General features: G+C 31.4%; 2 protein-coding genes across 2 annotated transcripts; both read left to right on the forward strand.

Moving 5' to 3' along the window:
- Window positions 1-1,495: 1,495 nt before the first annotated feature.
- Window positions 1,496-2,766, forward strand: LOC127115474 (sirohydrochlorin ferrochelatase, chloroplastic). The gene is made up of 5 exons (XM_051047013.1): window positions 1,496-1,696; window positions 1,773-1,834; window positions 1,916-2,026; window positions 2,157-2,249; window positions 2,410-2,766. Exons 1-5 carry the CDS (start codon window positions 1,561-1,563, stop codon window positions 2,512-2,514), a joined length of 507 nt encoding a protein of 168 aa, XP_050902970.1. The 5' UTR covers window positions 1,496-1,560; the 3' UTR covers window positions 2,515-2,766.
- Window positions 2,767-13,701: 10,935 nt separating this feature from the next.
- LOC127115475 (sirohydrochlorin ferrochelatase, chloroplastic) lies at window positions 13,702-14,916 on the forward strand. The gene is made up of 5 exons (XM_051047015.1): window positions 13,702-13,970; window positions 14,059-14,120; window positions 14,202-14,312; window positions 14,413-14,505; window positions 14,607-14,916. The coding sequence occupies exons 1-5, from the start codon at window positions 13,769-13,771 to the stop codon at window positions 14,709-14,711; spliced, it is 573 nt and encodes a 190-aa protein (XP_050902972.1). The 5' UTR covers window positions 13,702-13,768; the 3' UTR covers window positions 14,712-14,916.
- Window positions 14,917-18,223: the final 3,307 nt, after the last annotated feature.

Consider the following 18,223-nt stretch of genomic DNA (forward strand, 5'->3'; position numbering starts at 1 on the left):
TAGTCATAGTGCGGTACTTTTACTAAGGATGATGTAGAAGACCACTTCATTATTTATTTCTTTATGTTTATGTATGTTGAACTCTTAAGTAAGCTAGTATATTTGGTTCGTAATAAGGCTCTAGTATTATGACATCGGGTCGGGATTCATGTTTTTCAAATTATTATGTTCGATTTATGTTTTCACAAAATACGCATATATAAGAATGTTTATGTTATTTGAGTTAATGAGATGCCATGTTTAATTATATGAAATGAATATTCAGCAAATCATGCCTTATAAAAATGTTTTATTTTATTTTAGAGTATCACAAGAAATACATCTCCAATTAACACAAGATAATTGCAGCTTCGCGTTCCAAATCATCTAAATTTTCTGAATTAATAATTTTATTACAAATAACATTGAAGAATAAACACAATTTAGTTATAATTTTTCTTACATTTTTTTGGCAAAATGCCATGAATAGTCATTAGTATAAATTATTGTATCAAGACATGACAATCATGAAATTTTAAGCTTTTGAAAGTACAAGGGTTGGAATAAGCCTTGGAAGTCTAAGGGTTAGCAAATTGTATTAATCAATTTTCACTAAAATTGTTAATATTTTTAGGAGTGATATGATATATGTTGAATTATATTATTATTCATCTTGTTAATTTCTTGTAGCTGGAGATTTAAAGCTAGTAAGAGAGATTTGAAGATGAAAACTTGAAGATGAAAGTTATAGACTATCAAGTGGATACAATTTGTCTTTAAGTTGGAACTTGTATGCTTATTTTATGATCACAAAACTATTTTTTTTGTTATTAGTATAATCCTCTAAAGTAGTCTAGGATTGACATGATTCAGCTATCACTTATTGTAAGTGTATAAGACTGAGTTATCTATATAGTATAAATTAATAATATTAAATCAATTTTCTTTACTTTTTCTACAATTTTTTAAAAGAAATTTAAAATATCCTACCATGTACTATTTATTACTCTATCTATTTTATTTATTTTAATATATTTTTCTTATATAAATAAATGATAATTTGTATAGTAATTCATAAATTTTCTTTTTAATGCAATATTAATTAATACTTAATAATTTGTCTGAGGTTGAGATACATACATTTAACCAACAAATTACCTTACAAGCGGACCGACGAGAATGCTATCTTAATTATATAACATAATAGCATAATACAGATAAGTATCTTTATATAAAATAAGAAGTAGTATAATAATACAATAAATGACAAAATATTCTATAGATGATAATTAAAATAATAGAAAAATATTATTTATAATATTAAAAACTCATGATTTAATAATATACAGCTTATGTGTAAATATGTGAAAGGAAATTCAAATTTGGAATAATTACATTAATTGTAATTTTATTTTTTTTCTTTAAAAAGAAAGACTATAATAAAATGTGTATTTTTAAATTAATATATTTTAACTACTCTGTACGTAGCATTTAAGTAGGTAGTAGTAGTATTTAAAAAGCCATTATCTTTGAGATTTGTCGATTTAAAGATATTTTCATAAAACTTTTTCAACTGTGAAGATGTCTTCCTCTTCTCTTTTTATTTTGGTGCTTTTATTTTTCTGTATTAATTTTTCTGCAAGTGAAATTGGTCCTATTGATGGAGTGATAATTGTGGATCATGGATCAACTTTCAGTGAAGCCAGTACCATGCTAAGTAAGATTAGTTTGATAAATTATTGAGATTGCTTCAATTTTGGTATTTAAATTGTTGTCTTGTTTTTGAATTTCAGATGAATTTGTGAAGATGTTTAGAAACAAAACTGGATACAAGATTGTGGAGCCTGCTCATCTGGTAAAAGTTTAAATGAACATGAAATTTGAAGGATGGTAGATAAATAAATACTTTAGTTTCATAATATTTATGAATTTTCAGGTATCTGCAAAACCGACTATTGGAGATGCTTTTCAATCATGTGTTCAACAAGGTGCGCGTCGCGTTATTATCAATCCATTTATCCTCTCTTTTGGGAAGGATTTTAGTGAGGTATATTTTCGAAAAATATTTGGATACATTGTCCATTAATAATTAGATCATTAAAATTATTTGACTTTAATCGAAATAAATTTTAAATAAACATTTATGAATGGTCGTGATTACGCAACATTATGTGCAGACTATTCCTTCTTTGAGTGCAGAAGCTGCAAAACAACACCCCGGTGTGTCTTACATCATTACTCCACCACTCGGACTCGATCAACTATTTATTGTATGAAGTCTCTTAACAATTTATTTTATTTTTAATATTAACTGACTTATTTTTAAAGTCTTAAAGTTTGTTTGAATTGAATTATTTTAGATTATCTATTGACATAAATTTTGTGACAATGTTATTTTGACCTTAAAAATATGTTGTTTTTGTGTTGTAGGATGTTGTGAATGATAGGGTCAATTCTTGTTTGAAGTCTGTTGGTGAAGATTCAAATGAGTGTTCAGTTTGTGATGGGAATGGAAAATGCAATCTCCGTCCCTAAGTTTAATGTTTATATGTTGGCTAATGAGACACATTTGTTAAATCATTGGGGACTAAAATGATGAATAAATACTAGAGACTTTTTTCGAAAGATGAATTGAGAAAAAATTATGGTATACTGTTTTTCTTATTTTTAGAATCAATGCAGGACGGAATAATATTTAAATGAGTGTTTAAAATTTAAATGTTTAATTATTTTTAAGTTTATTGGAGTTTGTTAGAGATGTATATCTTTTGAGTTAATATTGGTGTATTTTGATTGGCTAATCATTTTCTGTTATAGTTAACTAACATAGTTATCCATTAGCTTGTAGATTGAGTAGTTACAGTTAGAAGTTAGAAGTTAACTCTAACTGTAACAGTTAGTTAGATTAGTTTTTCATCTGAATATATACATATACCATCGCCCATTGTATGATTAATACATGAATGTTATCATCTTCTTTACTTTCCAGCTCTGCATCAATCTATTTCACATAAATGAATCTCAAAGATTTTTAAGTCTAACATGAAATCTCTCTTCCGTGTTGATAATCTTTCAGCTCTGATTTGGTTAATATCGCCATGGATGTTGAAAATTGTTTTACAATATTAGTTCCAAAATGACAAAAGAGTTAAATAGTATTTAATGCTTTGTTTTAAGTCCCACATAGAAAGTGTGACTTAATAGTGTGACAAAAGAGTTAATTTAGTTATTGTTTTGTTTGAATTTTGAATTCAATTTTCATATCTTTTCATGAAATAGTGTCATATATGAAACATTGTGTTTTATGGTGAAATGGTGTTGTTTCATCAAAGGTTGCAAACTTTTGAAACAACATCCATATCTCCTATAAATATATGATTCTATTCAGAAAAATAACACAAGAACTAAAAACGTATTTCTCTTCCAAATTCCAGAAAAACCTTCCTTGCATTTCGGGTTCTTCACTTGTCTTGTGCAGACTCGAAATTAAGGCTGATATTATCCTGAGTGTTCTTGCATTTTCCAACTCTAAGACATAATAAAAGAGTGCTTGAAATACTTTTAAGGAAAGTGATTCTCAATCACGATTCAGTCCTGGATCCATTTAATTTTACCGAATTTTCTAACAATCTTAAAAGTATTAGTAACATAATGGCTTCAGACGCTGCTGTTTCAAGCATCAAAGTGATGAACCAGGATCTTGTCAAGTTAGATCGATTTGATGGAACAAATTACACAAGATGGCAAGACAAGATGACATTCCTATTAACTGCCCTGAAGGTTCACTATGTTCTTGATCCCGACCTACAACCAATACCTGAACCAACAGAAAATGATTCGGAAGAACTCAAGAAGGAGCGCAAGAAACGCAAGGAGGACGAACTGCTTTGCCGTGGACACATTCTGAATACTTTATATGATCGTCTCTACGACCTCTACACAGACAATCCATCGGCAACAGAAATATGGAAGACACTAGAATTCAAGTTCAAGGCTGAAGAGGAAGGTACGAAGAAGTTCTTAATATCTAAATATTTCGATTTTAAATTCTTAGATTCTAAGCCCATTCTTCCCCAAGTGCATGAATTGCAAGTTCTGGTCAATAAAATAAAGGCAGTAAAAATAGACATCCCTGAGACCTTCCAAGTCGGTGCAATTATTGCAAAATTACCACCTTCATGGAAAGGCTACCGAAAGAAATTGTTGCACAGTTCCGAGGACTTCTCCTTGGAGAAAATTCAGAAACATCTTCGAATCGAGGAGGAATCGAAGGAGAGGGAGAAATCAGAACCCCCTACTCATTTCAAAACAAACGTTGTGACCAACAAGAGAAAGAAGAGACATGATGGCATGAAGAGTCATCTTGGACCAAAGAAAGAACATAACAAGTTCAAGAACTCTGGCGGTCATAAAGGTCCAAAGAACGGATGTTTCGTATGCGGTAAACCTGGACACTATGCTCGAGATTGCAGACAAAATAAAGCAAAAAATGAGATCAATGCAATTCGATCAGATGATGACATAATTGCTACAGTGAGCGAAATTATGGCAATCAAAGGAAAAGTTCAAGGTTGGTGGTATGACACTTGTGCTACGGTGCATGTTACTTATGACAAGGCTGCATTCAAAACCTATTCTGAAGCAATTGATGGACAAGAGGTACAAATGGGAAATGAAGTCCGCTCTAAAGTTGTTGGAACCGGTTCGGTCGAACTTAACTTCACTTCTGGAAAGAAAGTTACACTTGTAAATGTGCTTCATGTTCCAGACATGAATAGGAATCTTGTTAGTGGGGATTTATTGGGAAAACCGGGTATTAAATCTGTATATGAATCGGGCAAACTTATTTTGACCCGTAATGGTGTATTCATTGGAAAAGGATATTCCGCAAAGGGAATGATCAAACTATGTACTAATGATAATATTATTAATGAAATTTCTAATTCCGCTTACATGCTTGATTCCGTTTCTTTATGGCATAATAGATTAGCACATTGTGGTATTAGTTCTATGAAGAGACTAATTAAATCTGGACTAATTTCATGTAATATAAAGGATTTCAAAAAATGTGAATTATGTGTTGAATCAAAAATGATTAAGAAGTCTTTCAAAAGTGTTGAAAGGAAAACGAAATTACTTGATCTTGTGCACTCAGATTTGTGCGAATTTAATGGCATGTTGACACGTGGAGGGAATAGATACTTTATTACATTCATAGACGATTCCTCTAGATACACTCATGTATATCTCTTAAAGCATAAAGATGATGCATTTAATGCCTTTAAGACTTATAAAGCAGAAGTCGAAAATCAATTAAACAAAAGTATAAAGGTCCTTAGAAGTGATAGGGGCGGCGAATACTTTTCAATTGAATTTGATGCATTCTGTGAAGAGCACGGTATAATACATGAATGTTCGGCACCACGAACACCGCAACAAAATGGCATGGCAGAAAGAAAGAATCGAACATATCAAGAGATGATGAATGCCATGTTGATGCATTCTAAATTACCCCTTAACTTGTGGGGTGAGGCATTATTGTCCGCCTGTCATATAATCAATAGAATTCCGTTAAAGAAAACTGGTATATCTCCATATGAGTCATGGAAAGGCAGAGCGCCAAAAATCGGTTACTTTAAAGTGTGGGGGTGTGTGGCATACTACAAAAACATGGACCCTAAAAGAACCAAGTTGGGTCCTCGAGGAATAAGATGTGCTTTTGTAGGATATGCACAAAACAGTAAAGCATATAGACTCTTAAATCTAGAATCTAATGTAATTGTTGAATCCCGGGATGTAGAATTCTTTGAAAACCTTATCACAAAGGATAAAGGATCGGAGCCAGCCACTAATAAAGAATCTCATGAAGATAACTCTTCTCGGATTGTAGAAATACAAACTGAAGGCACTCCTATAATCATTGAACCACAACCCGAGCCTAGGATAAGCAAGAGAATTCGGAAAACAAAGAATCTAGGACCAGATGAGATTGATTCTCAATCTATTTCCTTTTATCTTGTTGAGGGAAATTGTAAGAACTTTGTTCAACGCATTCCGATTATTCTTCAAGTGGAAGATGATCCAAAAACTTATAAGGAAGCAATAACTTCAAGGGACTCCACTTTTTGGAAAGATGATATCCAAGATGAAATGGATTCAATTGTATCAAACCACACTTGGGAACTTGTTGACTTACCTAAGGGATCAAGGCCCATTGGATGCAAGTGGGTGTTTAAGAAGAAATACCATAGCGATGGTACTCTAAACACTTATAAAGCCAGATTAGTGGCAAAAGGATTTAGACAGAAAGAAGGCATAGATTACTTCGACACATACGCACCAGTGGCAAGAACAACTACTATTAGATTATTGTTTGCCTTAGCATCTTTGAATGATCTTATAATCCATCAGATGGATGTTAAAACAGCGTTCCTAAATGGAGATCTCGATGAGGAAATCTACATGGAACAACCGGAAGGCTACTTGCTTCCTGGAAATGAACAAAAGGTGTGTAAACTTGTCAAATCCTTATACGGACTAAAACAAGCACCAAAACAGTGGCATCAAAAATTTGACTCTGTAATACTCTCAAATGGATTTATTCCTAATTCTTGTGACAAGTGCTTATACACAAAGACGTGCAAAACCACTGTAATATTCCTTTGTCTCTATGTCGACGATATGTTGATCATTAGTAATGGTTTAAAAGGAATCTTAGAAACAAATAAGTTTCTAACATCCACTTTCAAGATGAAAGATCTTGGACTTGTTGACACAATTTTATGGATCAAGGTTAAGCGAAATAGTGGGGGTTATGAACTTAGTCAAACCCACTATATTGAGAAAATGCTTGATAAGTTTAAACATCTAAACTTTAAGGAAGTAACCACTCCATTTGATCATGCCAACAAACTTCAAAAGAATAATGGAAGATCAGTGGCTCAATTGGAATATGCAAGTGCAATAGGGTGTCTAATGTACCTAATGCAATGTACCAGACCCGACATATCATTTGCAGTCAGTAAAATGAGTCGATTTACTAGTAATCCAAGTAATGAACATTGGAAGGCAATTACAAGGATTTTTGGCTATCTACTGAAAACCAAGGACCTTGGTCTTCACTATGGAAGGTTCCCTGCCATATTAGAAGGATACACTGATGCGAGTTGGATATCTAATATTGGAGACCATAAATCTACAACTGGATGGATATTTACACTTGTTGGTGGAGCAATTTCTTGGAAGAGCAAGAAACAAACATGCATTACACTTTCGACCATGGAATCAGAGTTCGTGGCTCTCGCTTCCGCCGGTCAAGAAGCGGAATGGTTAAGGGATCTTCTGTTGGAAGTTCCATTGGCTAAAGACAATGTCTCAAAAGTGATGATACATTGCGATAGCCAAGCCACATTAGCAAGAGCATTCAGCGAAGTGTATAATGGAAAGTCTAGACATATAGGACTTAGACATTCGTTCGTAAGAAAATTGATTAAGGATGGAATCATTTCACTCACCTACATACGAACATGCTATAACTTAGCAGATCCGTTTACTAAGCCAGTGGCCAGAGACTTAGTACGAACAACCTCGAGAGGAATGGGGTTGAAACTCCTTAAATAAAAGTTCCGACAGCAGCAGCAACCCAATCTTATGTTAACAAAACATTAACTTCAAGATTCAATGGGTAACAACAAGTCGTTGAATTGGATGTAAGTCAAGAATTTGGGAAATAAGGTTGACTGTGTTGAATTGAGGGTTGAGGTTTCCAAAACCTCTTAATGAAGTTCATTAACGAAGAAGAGTATCTATTGGAAAGGATGTTATATGAACCTCACCTATGTGAATTTTGAGATGGTGCCGTCTCAAAGTGAGAGTTGGAGTTTCTCTCATGAAAAATTCATGAAAAGGATAGCATATGGCCATAAATAAGTGCTAAGCGAGATATGTAAAGGAAGAACCTTTAAAGAGTGTGTGTAAGGTAACGCCGGTCTGATCCCATGGATTAACGGTTTAAAAGCTTTGCTACCAAACATTCCGATTAAACTTTGCGTTATCCTCACTAAGGTTAAGTTTAAAATCGAAAGATACCTAACTGTATTAACTGTTGGTGTAAGCCCTAGAGGCCAATACATTTTGGTACTTGTATCGAATAATAAAAGGCATTCTCTTTATTATGGTTGATTAATAAAGTCCCTGGAATAGATAGTCCGTTTAATGTATTAAGTGTGTCTTAATCATGAGAACACATTAAACATAAGGACACTATTCCTAAAGTATCCGTAGTCGAGCTTTAGTGTGAAGTGGGATAACATTAAAGCATTAAGACTATTATGTTTGTAGACTGATGATCACATCTCATGGATCATGGATAAAGAGTTATCAAGTCTTAAACATAGGTATGAATATTAGGAGTAATATTTATACCGGATTGACCCGCTATGAGAATACTATATAGAAAGTTATGCAAGGTGTCATAAGTTATTCTCATGGTGATAATAGTGTATTCCACTCTTCGACCTGAAACCACTATGGATCCTAGATGTAGAGTCGAGTGCTTTATTGCTGATCCAACATTGTCCGTAACTGGATAACCATGAAGACAGTTGATGGGTACTCCACAAAGCATGCTGAGGGACATGAGTGACCTAGATGGAATTTGCCCATCCTGCATAACAGGATAAATGTCTATGGGCCCAATATTGAACTGGACAAGGATGACACGGTCTATGCCTTGTGTTCAATATAGACATAAGGGCAAAAGGGTAATTATACACATAAGTATTATCACATAAGGAATTGTCAGATCACATGACATTTTCGTGTCTTGGGTAGCAGTGATGTGTTGCTAGATACCGCTCACTGTTTATTATGTTAAATGTGTGATTTAATATAATTGCCAACGTCACGCAAACCTACAGGGTCACACACAAAGGACGGATTGATGAGAGATAGAGTAACTAAGGAATACTGTAAGGTACGGTGCCCTTAAGTGAGTTATAGAACATCGTAAGGTACGGTGTACTTGAGTAGAATATGAAATATGGTAAGGTACCATGAGCTTAAGTGATTTTGGGCATATTATAAGATATGGGCCAAAATACACTTAAGTGGGCTTTTAGCTTGAAGCCCACACAAGTGGTTCTATAAATAGAACCCTTGTGCAGAAGCAAAAATTTGCGGTTGCATTATTTTCGTTTTCTCAATCTCTCTCTCTCACTCAAAGCCTTCACTCGTACCAGCTAGCACTGAGATTGAAGGAATCCGTTCGTGTGGACTGAGTAGAGACGTTGTCATCGTTCAACGTTCGTGATCGCTTCGTGGATCTGCATCAAAGATTTTGATCGTCACAAGAGATCTGCACCAAAGGTTTCAACCGTCACAAGAGGTAAATATTCTATCACTGATCATGACCATTCGTAAGGATCTCTAAAGGAGAAAATTTTAATTTCCGCTGCGTTTTGGACCGCAATTCTCCTTCATTAACACTTTTTATATTTCACTATCTGGAATGATTTTTGTCATTATTAGAACTAGTGGGGGATTGTTGGAAATTGTTTTGCAATATTAGTTCCAAAATGACAAAAGAGTTAAATAGTATTTAATGCTTTGCTTTAAGTCCCACATAGAAAGTGTGACTTAATAGTGTGACAAAAGAGTTAATTTAGTTATTGTTTTGTTTGAATTTTGAATTCAATTTTCATATCTTTTCATGAAATAGTGTCATATATGAAACATTGTGTTTTATGGTGAAATGGTGTTGTTTCATCAAAGGTTGCAAAATTTTGAAACAACATCCATATCTCCTATAAATATATGATTCTATTCAGAAAAATAACACAAGAACTAAAAACGTATTTCTCTTCCAAATTCCAGAAAAACCTTCCTTGCATTTCGGGTTCTTCACTTGTCTTGTGCAGACTCGAAATTAAGGCTGATATTATCCTGAGTGTTCTTGCATTTTCCAACTCTAAGACATAATAAAAGAGTGCTTGAAATACTTTTAAGGAAAGTGATTCTCAATCACGATTCAGTCCTGGATCCATTTAATTTTACCGAATTTTCTAACAATGGATTCAGAGGAATCTCAAGATTCACGTCAAAAATCCTTCTCAATCTCAAGTGCTCTCAAATGCATTTTCCAGTTCCAAATTCAACAACACCTTTGGACTAAAACTTTAGATCAAACTGCAAGATAGTAACTATCTTTTATGGAATCAACAAGTTGAAGGTAGCATCCTGACACAAAATATGCACAAAGTGGTGGTGAATCCACAAATTCCTCAGAAATTTAATTCCGTTCAAGATCGAGTTTTAGGTACATTTTCTGACGAATATGAAGTGTGGTTAGTCCAAGATAAAGCTATGTTCATCTGGTTGTTTCTACGATCTCTGAGTTTGTGTTACCTAGAGTACTTTCGTGTAAACATGTTTATGATGTTTGGGGAAAAATTCATTAATATTTCAATGCTCAAATGAAAACTAGGGTTCATTAGCTTCGAGTTGAATTAAAATCCACAAAGAAAGGGAACAAATCAATTACTGAATTTGTGTTGCGTATCAAAGTTATCGTTAATTCTCTCCTAGATGTTGGTGATTCGATTTCTGAACAAGATCAAATCGATTATATTCTCGTAGACTCTCGGAAGAGTACAATCCCTTTATGATGCAGATGTATAGGAGCACCGAATCACCTTCACTATGTGATGTAGAAGCTTTGGTGTATGTGCAAGAAGCTCAATTGGACAAATTTCGCCAAAAGTTAGATATGTCCACAGTTATTGCTAATATAGCTCATACAAGTCAAGCAATCAACCGTTTGAGAGAAACGTTTTCTAGCAATCGTGGCAGGGAAAATCGCTTCACTCGGGATAGAGGTCGTGGTATAAGTCGTGCTACCATTGGTACAACTAGAAACTGTCCTACATGTCAGTTGTGTGGGAAGTATGGCCATTCGGTGGTTGATTGTTGGCACAGGTAAGATTAGTCCTTCATTACCTCACAACACAATAAATTCTCAGTCCAATAATGCAATCAGCTCTGGCACTAAACAAGATCAAGCACAAGAGGCTTCTCAAAATTCTCAAGCTATGGCAATGGTAGCTACTACAAATCAGTCTTATGCCTTCACTCAAGAGTATTCACTTCCATCACAGCTGGAGTCTCAAGCTTGGTTTGCTGATTCAGGTGCTTCTCACCACCTTACTCCATTTGATACTCATTTACATAATCTCAAGCCCTATCTAGGTTTTAGTAAGGTATGTGTTGGTAATGATCAATTTTTCTTCCACTGAATCTCTTATCTTTTGTTCTATGTTTAACTCCCAACATAAGTTAGTGTTTGACAATGTTCTTCATGTGCCTCCATCATTAGGAACCTACTATCTGTCTCCAAATTTGAGCAATTGGTACGACTTTCTTGATATCAAGAATCTCAATGACTAGAATGAAATTATCGATGAAAGTGAGTTAGTGTTTTATATTAAGAACTTGTTGCATTGATCTAAACCTTGACAACTAGTTGGATCCATTTAATTGAGATGTGAAATACACGCAATTGGACATTCATTTAGATGAACATAATAATCATAATTGACATTTTTATTAGAAAACAAAGATGGCAATATAGATAAAGTGTTTGAGGATATTACTTTAGTTCTCCAAAGTTTTAGTCTTGTAGCCCTCTTAAATTTATTTTGATCCATCATCTTAAATTTATTATGGTTAAGTTATCAATCACAAAAATCTTATTTGTAAATATGTTGTTCAACCTCAAGAGTTGTTAAATTGAAATTTTAAATTTTTTTGAGTTCTTTTGAACTTTTAGTCTTCTTACTTTCTTAAATTTGCTTTGGTTAAGTTATCAATCACAAAAATCTTAATTGTAAATATGATATTCAGACTCAAGAGTATGTTAAATTGAAATCTTAAAAAAAATTGAGTTCTTTCGAATTTTAAAAACTCATAAAGTATTTTGAATTTTAAAATTTTGCATTATAAATAATTCTAAATCTAAACTAATTGTAAACAATATTAAAAAAAAAAAGGCTAAAAACCTTAAGAGTGTGGTTAGATAAAGCATTTTAACAAAAGAAAAATAATTTTTTGAAAGAATTTAAAATGCTTTTATCAAAATTTATATTTAAATAAAAAAATATGAAGAATAGTTAAAATAATATAAATTTATGAAATATTTTATTCAAGTTAAATTTAAGGAATTTCAAATTAAAAAAAAAATTGAAGTTGTTTATCCACTCTATATAATGTGAATATTAAATTGTTTATTATTATTTTTTTATATTTTACAAAATGATCTTCATATTTTATAAAACTTTCAAATTCATTTTTAAAATTTTAAAACAAGTGCAAATAAATTCCTAATAATTTTAAAATTTTACAAATTGGTCCTTTTAGATTTTTAAAAATTATAAATTAGTGTCTATTTTTCACATTTTAAATTTGGTCCAAATTTTTTAAAATTTATGAAAATGACTCCAAAAATTTAACAACGAAATATTTCAATACTCCATTCAAACAAAAAAATTTAAAAATAAATTGATTTAAATTGAATCATTTATATTTCTTAAAATTTTGAATTCTTCAAAAAATTTAAATTACTCTAAAACTTTTTTTCATCGAAATAGTCTTTTGAAATCTCAATATAATACACCTCCATAAATCAATTTAGTCCGTCAAAAACAGTATAAATCAACATGTTCACGTCTCACTGCTAAAATTGTTTAGTTTCAATGAGGTTATGATGCATGCATAATCTTACAACAAATTACCTTAGAAGTAAAATTAAATGATATTTTAAATATGATATGGCAGTGACATGATAGTCTTATCATATATGTTCGATCCATGCATAATATAAGACATGATATTATTATTTTATTTTACTTTTTAGATTGATATCAACTTAATAATCATGTAATAAAATATATATAGTATTTAAATTACAAAATTACCATAATGAAAAAATTATTTATATTTTCTAAAATTAGTTAAATTATTTTTAAATTTAAATATCTTTTTGGAATATCGATTGACATTACTAAATAACAAATTTTAATACTTTTATATAAAAACTATAAACTACTTATATATATATATATATATATATATATATATATATATATATATATATATATATATATATATATATATATATAATATATATATATATATATATATATATATATATATACATATATATATATATATATATATATATATATATATATATATATATAACCAAAGAACTATCATTGAAATAAAATTATTTTTTTATATTAAAAAAGTTAATATTTATTCATATTTTGATTTCTTTAAATAATAATTTTAATTTTATATAATGTAATTCAATAGTGGTTAAAGTATTTTTTGGCCATATTGTTTTATTAGTTTTATATTAATCCTTTTATTTTTTATTTCTATCATATTAAAACAATTTAAATTATTTTTATTTGATTAGGTGAGAAAATATTTGAATAATCGAACCGACTTACATCTATCAAAGTTGTTTAAATGATTTGAAAGGAAATTAAAATATGGAATTTTTACAATTAATGTCATTTGATAAAATAAAATAAAAAGGAAAGACTTTAATCAAATGTGTATTTCTAATATATTCCTAAAAAAATGAATATTTGTAATTAATATATTTTAGATACTTTGTATGCATTTAAAAAAGCCATTTTCTTTGAGATTTTACAACTTAAAAATATTTTTGTGAAACTTTATCAATTGTGAAGAACAAAGAGTTAACTTGAATTGGATTAAGGGGAAAATGTCTTCTTCTTCTTTATTAGCTTTGGTGCTTTTATTTTTCTGCATCAATTTTTGTGCAAGTGAAATTGGAACAAATCAACCATCATATTCTCTGAGATTTTTTAGTAAAATCACTCAAGACTCTTCTGAGATCGGTCCTAATGATGCAGTGATAATTGTGGATCATGGATCAAGTTTCAATGGATCCAATATCAGTCTAAGTAGGAAAAGTTTGATGAAACTATTTATATGAAATTGAAAATGTTTTAGTTTTGGTGTTTATAATGTTGTCTTGTTTATGAATTTCAGTTAAATTTGTGGACATGTTTAGAAACAAAACTGGATACAAGATTGTTGAGCCTGCTCACATGGTAAGTTTCTTCAATTTGTTGAGTTTTCTTCTTCTTACTATAAAATTATTGAAACCTCATAATATTTTTACAAATTTCCAGGAAATGGCAAAACCAACCATTGGAGATGCTTTTCAATCATGTGTTCAACAAGGTGCACGCCGCGTTATTATCGCTCCTTTTTTTCTAGCTACTGGAAAACATATTAACAAGGTAGATATTCACTTATTTTTTTCTATACCAATTATAATCGTTAAATCATTAAAAATATTTTTACTCGGATATAATTCTAATTATGCGAGATTGTGGGTAGGATATTCCTTCTTTGAGTGCGGAGGCTGCTAAGAAACACCCTGGTGTGTCTTATATTATTACTCCACCTCTTGGACTTCATGTTTTACTTGTGGTATGCATTCTCTTGAAAAATTCTTTTAGTTTCACATTAATTTATCAATTCTAGGTTGAATTAGTACTTGTTTGAATTGAAACAATGTTTTTGTGTTGTAGGATATTGTGAATGAGAGGATAAATTCTTGTTTGAAGCCTATAGCACAAGATGCACCTGATTGTTCAGTTTGTGATGGGACTGGAAAATGTCAAAAGAATGTTTAATTTGAAATGCAATTGTTTTGAAGTGAAAACAAAGTTTGTGGTTTGCTCATTTTTCTTGTTTTGGGGATCAATGCAAGAAGGAATAATATAGTGCATTCAATTTTGGCTAAGATTTAAGATGGAATACAGAATCTGAATTCATGAAATTGATAATTGCTAAAATACAAGACATTATACTAAAAATATGATAAAAGTAAGATTAAAATTGTTTATCTAATTATTATGATATTTATTAATATTTTATTTATACTTTAATATATTTAAGAGTGTTTAAAATATTAAATATTTTATATTTGGTTATTTATATTGTTTATGAATTAACAATTTTTTTTAATATCATTTTATTTTTATTTTATTTAGCAAGAGTGTTGTAATGTTTTAAGGGTAAAAAGATAAAGTATTTTTAATACCCCTCTCCTCCCCTTGTTAACAAAACATGTTTTTGATTAAAACTTCTCCCTCTTCTTCTCTCCCCCTCTTTTGAATCAAACATACATTTAATTTAAATATCTCCCCACTCCCCTCCGTTGAACCAAACATATATTTAATTAAAATACATCCCCTCCCTCCCCTTTATTAAAATATCTCTCCTCCCCTCCGTTGAACCAAATGGACCCTAAGACAATGGGGGTATGAATCACCTCTCTTATAAATTCAATATTTCCTTCATTCCTAATTGATGTGGGACTTTAGCACTTTCACAGTTAAAATCCAACAATCTCCCACATAAGTGTTAGTCACCCACATCACTAGTCTTGATCCATACTAGAATCCATTTCTGCTCTACCACCGAACCAACCAGGCTCTGATACCACTTGTTAGGGAAATTCGAAGAGTGAGATCCATAAGTGTTAATGGGTAAAACGTTCATGGTTTCAAGAGACTTTGACACCACATATCCACTCAAAATCTTAAGGCAATGGGGTATGGGGTATGAGTCACCTCTGTTACAAATCTAACATTTCCTTCATTCTTAGTCGATGTGGGACTTTTAGCATTTTCACGTTTGAAACCCAACAATATCCCCCACAAGTGCGAGTCACCCATATCACTAGCTTTAATCCACACTAAGACCCATTTCCGCTCCCCCACCGAGCCAACTAGGGATTCGATAACACTTGTTAAGGAAGTGTGGGGAGCAAGGTCCTGAACTGTTAATGGCCAAAAAGTTCATGGTTACAAGAAAACTTGACACCACATATCCATCCAAAACCTTAAGACAATGGGGGTATGGGTCACCTCTCCAACATTTCTTCCATTCCTAGTCGATGTGGGACTTTTAGAACTTTCACACTTGAAACCCACCGAGTCAACTAGGGATCTGCTAACACTTGTTGGGGAAATCCGGGGAGTAAAGTCCAAAAGTGTTAATGGGTCAAACCTTCATGGTTACAAGAGACCTTAGCGCTGCATATCCACTCAAAACCTTAAGACAATTGGGACATGAGTCACCTCTCTTATAAACTCAATGTTTCCTCCATTCCTAATCGATGTGGGACTTTTAGCACTTTCACACTTGTGAAACCCAACAAATATTTTCGGTGTATAAAAAATATTATATTATTTTTAGTAGAGAAATAACTAACAAAAATACATTTACAACACGAGGTTCAAGTTTATCAATATGTTTATGTTCACGAACAAAAGTTGTGCTTTCAAATATTTTTAATGGTAACTAAGTTAAAATTAAAGTAATGAAAAAAAGTTTAAAAACTTTGAATAGGAAATTGAAATTAAAAATCACTATAGGACACAAGATTTTTTTAAAGTTATTGATTTATAAGTATCACTAATTTGTTTTCATATATACATTATGAGAAGATACAAAATGATGCTTCTAGATATTCAACCATTTACCAACTAATTACACTCATCTATATCAACTAATGCATCAATTTAGCTACCTCACCTAATTGATGGCACGGAAAGTCATTAGTTTAGTTTTACGTGGTTTTATACGTTTATTACTAGTGGTACGAGAATATCTTTCTCTTAATACTTTGGAGGTAACTACTAACAAATGAATGCTTTGTGGAATGTGATTACCTTTATCTCGGTATATGGGATGTCACAAACATTGTTATATAAACCTAACTTCTTATTTATGTCTTTTTTGTGCTCTAATGCATTCGTTAGTGGTGAAATGAGGATACTTTCCTCTAATTATTTGAGAAGTCACTGCTAATGAATGCATGTTTTACAATTATAGGGTGACCTACCTCTAAGTACATGGGAAGTCGTAAACAATAAAAGTAATAGAAAATAAAAGTTTTTATAGGAGCTATTATATAAATTCACACATCTAAAGGTAAATGACTCGAAAGGGGAACATAGTCACTTTTATTCAGTCAGTCAAGTTTGTAAAAGAGCTTGTTGGTTTACTAAATGGAAATCAAATCAATCACGTTCAACGCAATCTATTTTATTAGTCACCCGCACGCTAACATCACACATGCACTCACATTGTCCTTGTGCAAGGATACACACAACCCTTGTAGATGCAATAATTCTATTCACCATATTGTGAATTTTTTGTTGGCACAATTACTACAACTTGTCATCCGTCCAACAAAATCTAGTATGATCATCCATAAATGTGATAAACCATTTTTTTATAAAGAGTTTATCTTATTAGGATCTCAATCAGTTCTATGATATTTTAGAAACTAAATAAAGACCCGAGCGATGCGCGGTTGTAAATTACTTTATTATTTTTTATTAAATTTTAAATATGTAAGAATTTGTTTTGACAAAATATAATTAATAAATTTATATTACAATAATTTATTGTGAATTATTATAATAGATTTTAAAAATTAATATAATTTTCTTAGTTGAAGTAATTATTTGTAATATCCCATATTCCCTTAAATGCTCAATTAGTTGTCAGTTGAGACTAATTGAGTTCCTATGTACTCTATCTTTTGTCAGTTTGAACAATTAGAGTTTCTATATGCTCTAAATGTTGTCAGGTGGGACCAATAGAGTAACCAGTGAATTCTGATGAGATTAATTATTAATAAAAGAGACATATCAATATTAATAAGTATAAGAGAGGACGTTTTTGGTAACATTAATAATTGGTCAATTGGTACTGGAAGATAAAATATCAATTGAGATATTTTATTACTACTTGATATTATATGTTATAATTATATATTATGTATGTATATTGTGTGGTGGGGATTGAAAAGAAGAAGAGGATAAGAAGAAGTAGAAAGAGTAGGTAGGAGAGATAGAGATATCAGAAAGAAAAGAAAGAAAGGGGGATAGTAGAGAAGAAAAGAAGAGAGGAGAAAGAAGAGGAAACTTGGAGAAAGAAGAAGACTTGAAGAAGGAGTGGAAAACATCAACAATCAAACCAAATCCTTTCCATCATCTTCATCTTCAAGGTGAGTTCTTAGCTAGTATAGCATTGGGGGGAAGAAATTTTATAAATATGGGGTTAGGTTTTGTGTGTAATGCATAATCATGAATTTGATGAATCCATGATGAACTTGTTATTGTTATGA

This window comes from Lathyrus oleraceus, chromosome 1, assembly GCF_024323335.1.
Source record: "Lathyrus oleraceus cultivar Zhongwan6 chromosome 1, CAAS_Psat_ZW6_1.0, whole genome shotgun sequence".
Taxonomy (NCBI): Eukaryota; Viridiplantae; Streptophyta; class Magnoliopsida; order Fabales; family Fabaceae; genus Lathyrus; species Lathyrus oleraceus.

What these genes read in the sequence shown, in the direction of transcription:
- LOC127115474 (XM_051047013.1), top strand. Translation starts at nt 1,561, where the DNA reads ATGTCTTCCTCTTCTCTTTTTATTTTGGTGCTTTTATTTTTCTGTATT. An exon ending in TTGGGAAGGATTTTAGTGAG is followed by an intron (nt 2,027 to 2,156) that starts GTATATTTTCGA and finishes CATTATGTGCAG; the next exon opens with ACTATTCCTTCTTTGAGTGC. An exon ending in GACTCGATCAACTATTTATT is followed by an intron (nt 2,250 to 2,409) that starts GTATGAAGTCTC and finishes TTTGTGTTGTAG; the next exon opens with GATGTTGTGAATGATAGGGT.
- LOC127115475 (XM_051047015.1), top strand. Translation starts at nt 13,769, where the DNA reads ATGTCTTCTTCTTCTTTATTAGCTTTGGTGCTTTTATTTTTCTGCATC. An exon ending in TTGTTGAGCCTGCTCACATG is followed by an intron (nt 14,121 to 14,201) that starts GTAAGTTTCTTC and finishes ACAAATTTCCAG; the next exon opens with GAAATGGCAAAACCAACCAT. An exon ending in GACTTCATGTTTTACTTGTG is followed by an intron (nt 14,506 to 14,606) that starts GTATGCATTCTC and finishes TTTGTGTTGTAG; the next exon opens with GATATTGTGAATGAGAGGAT.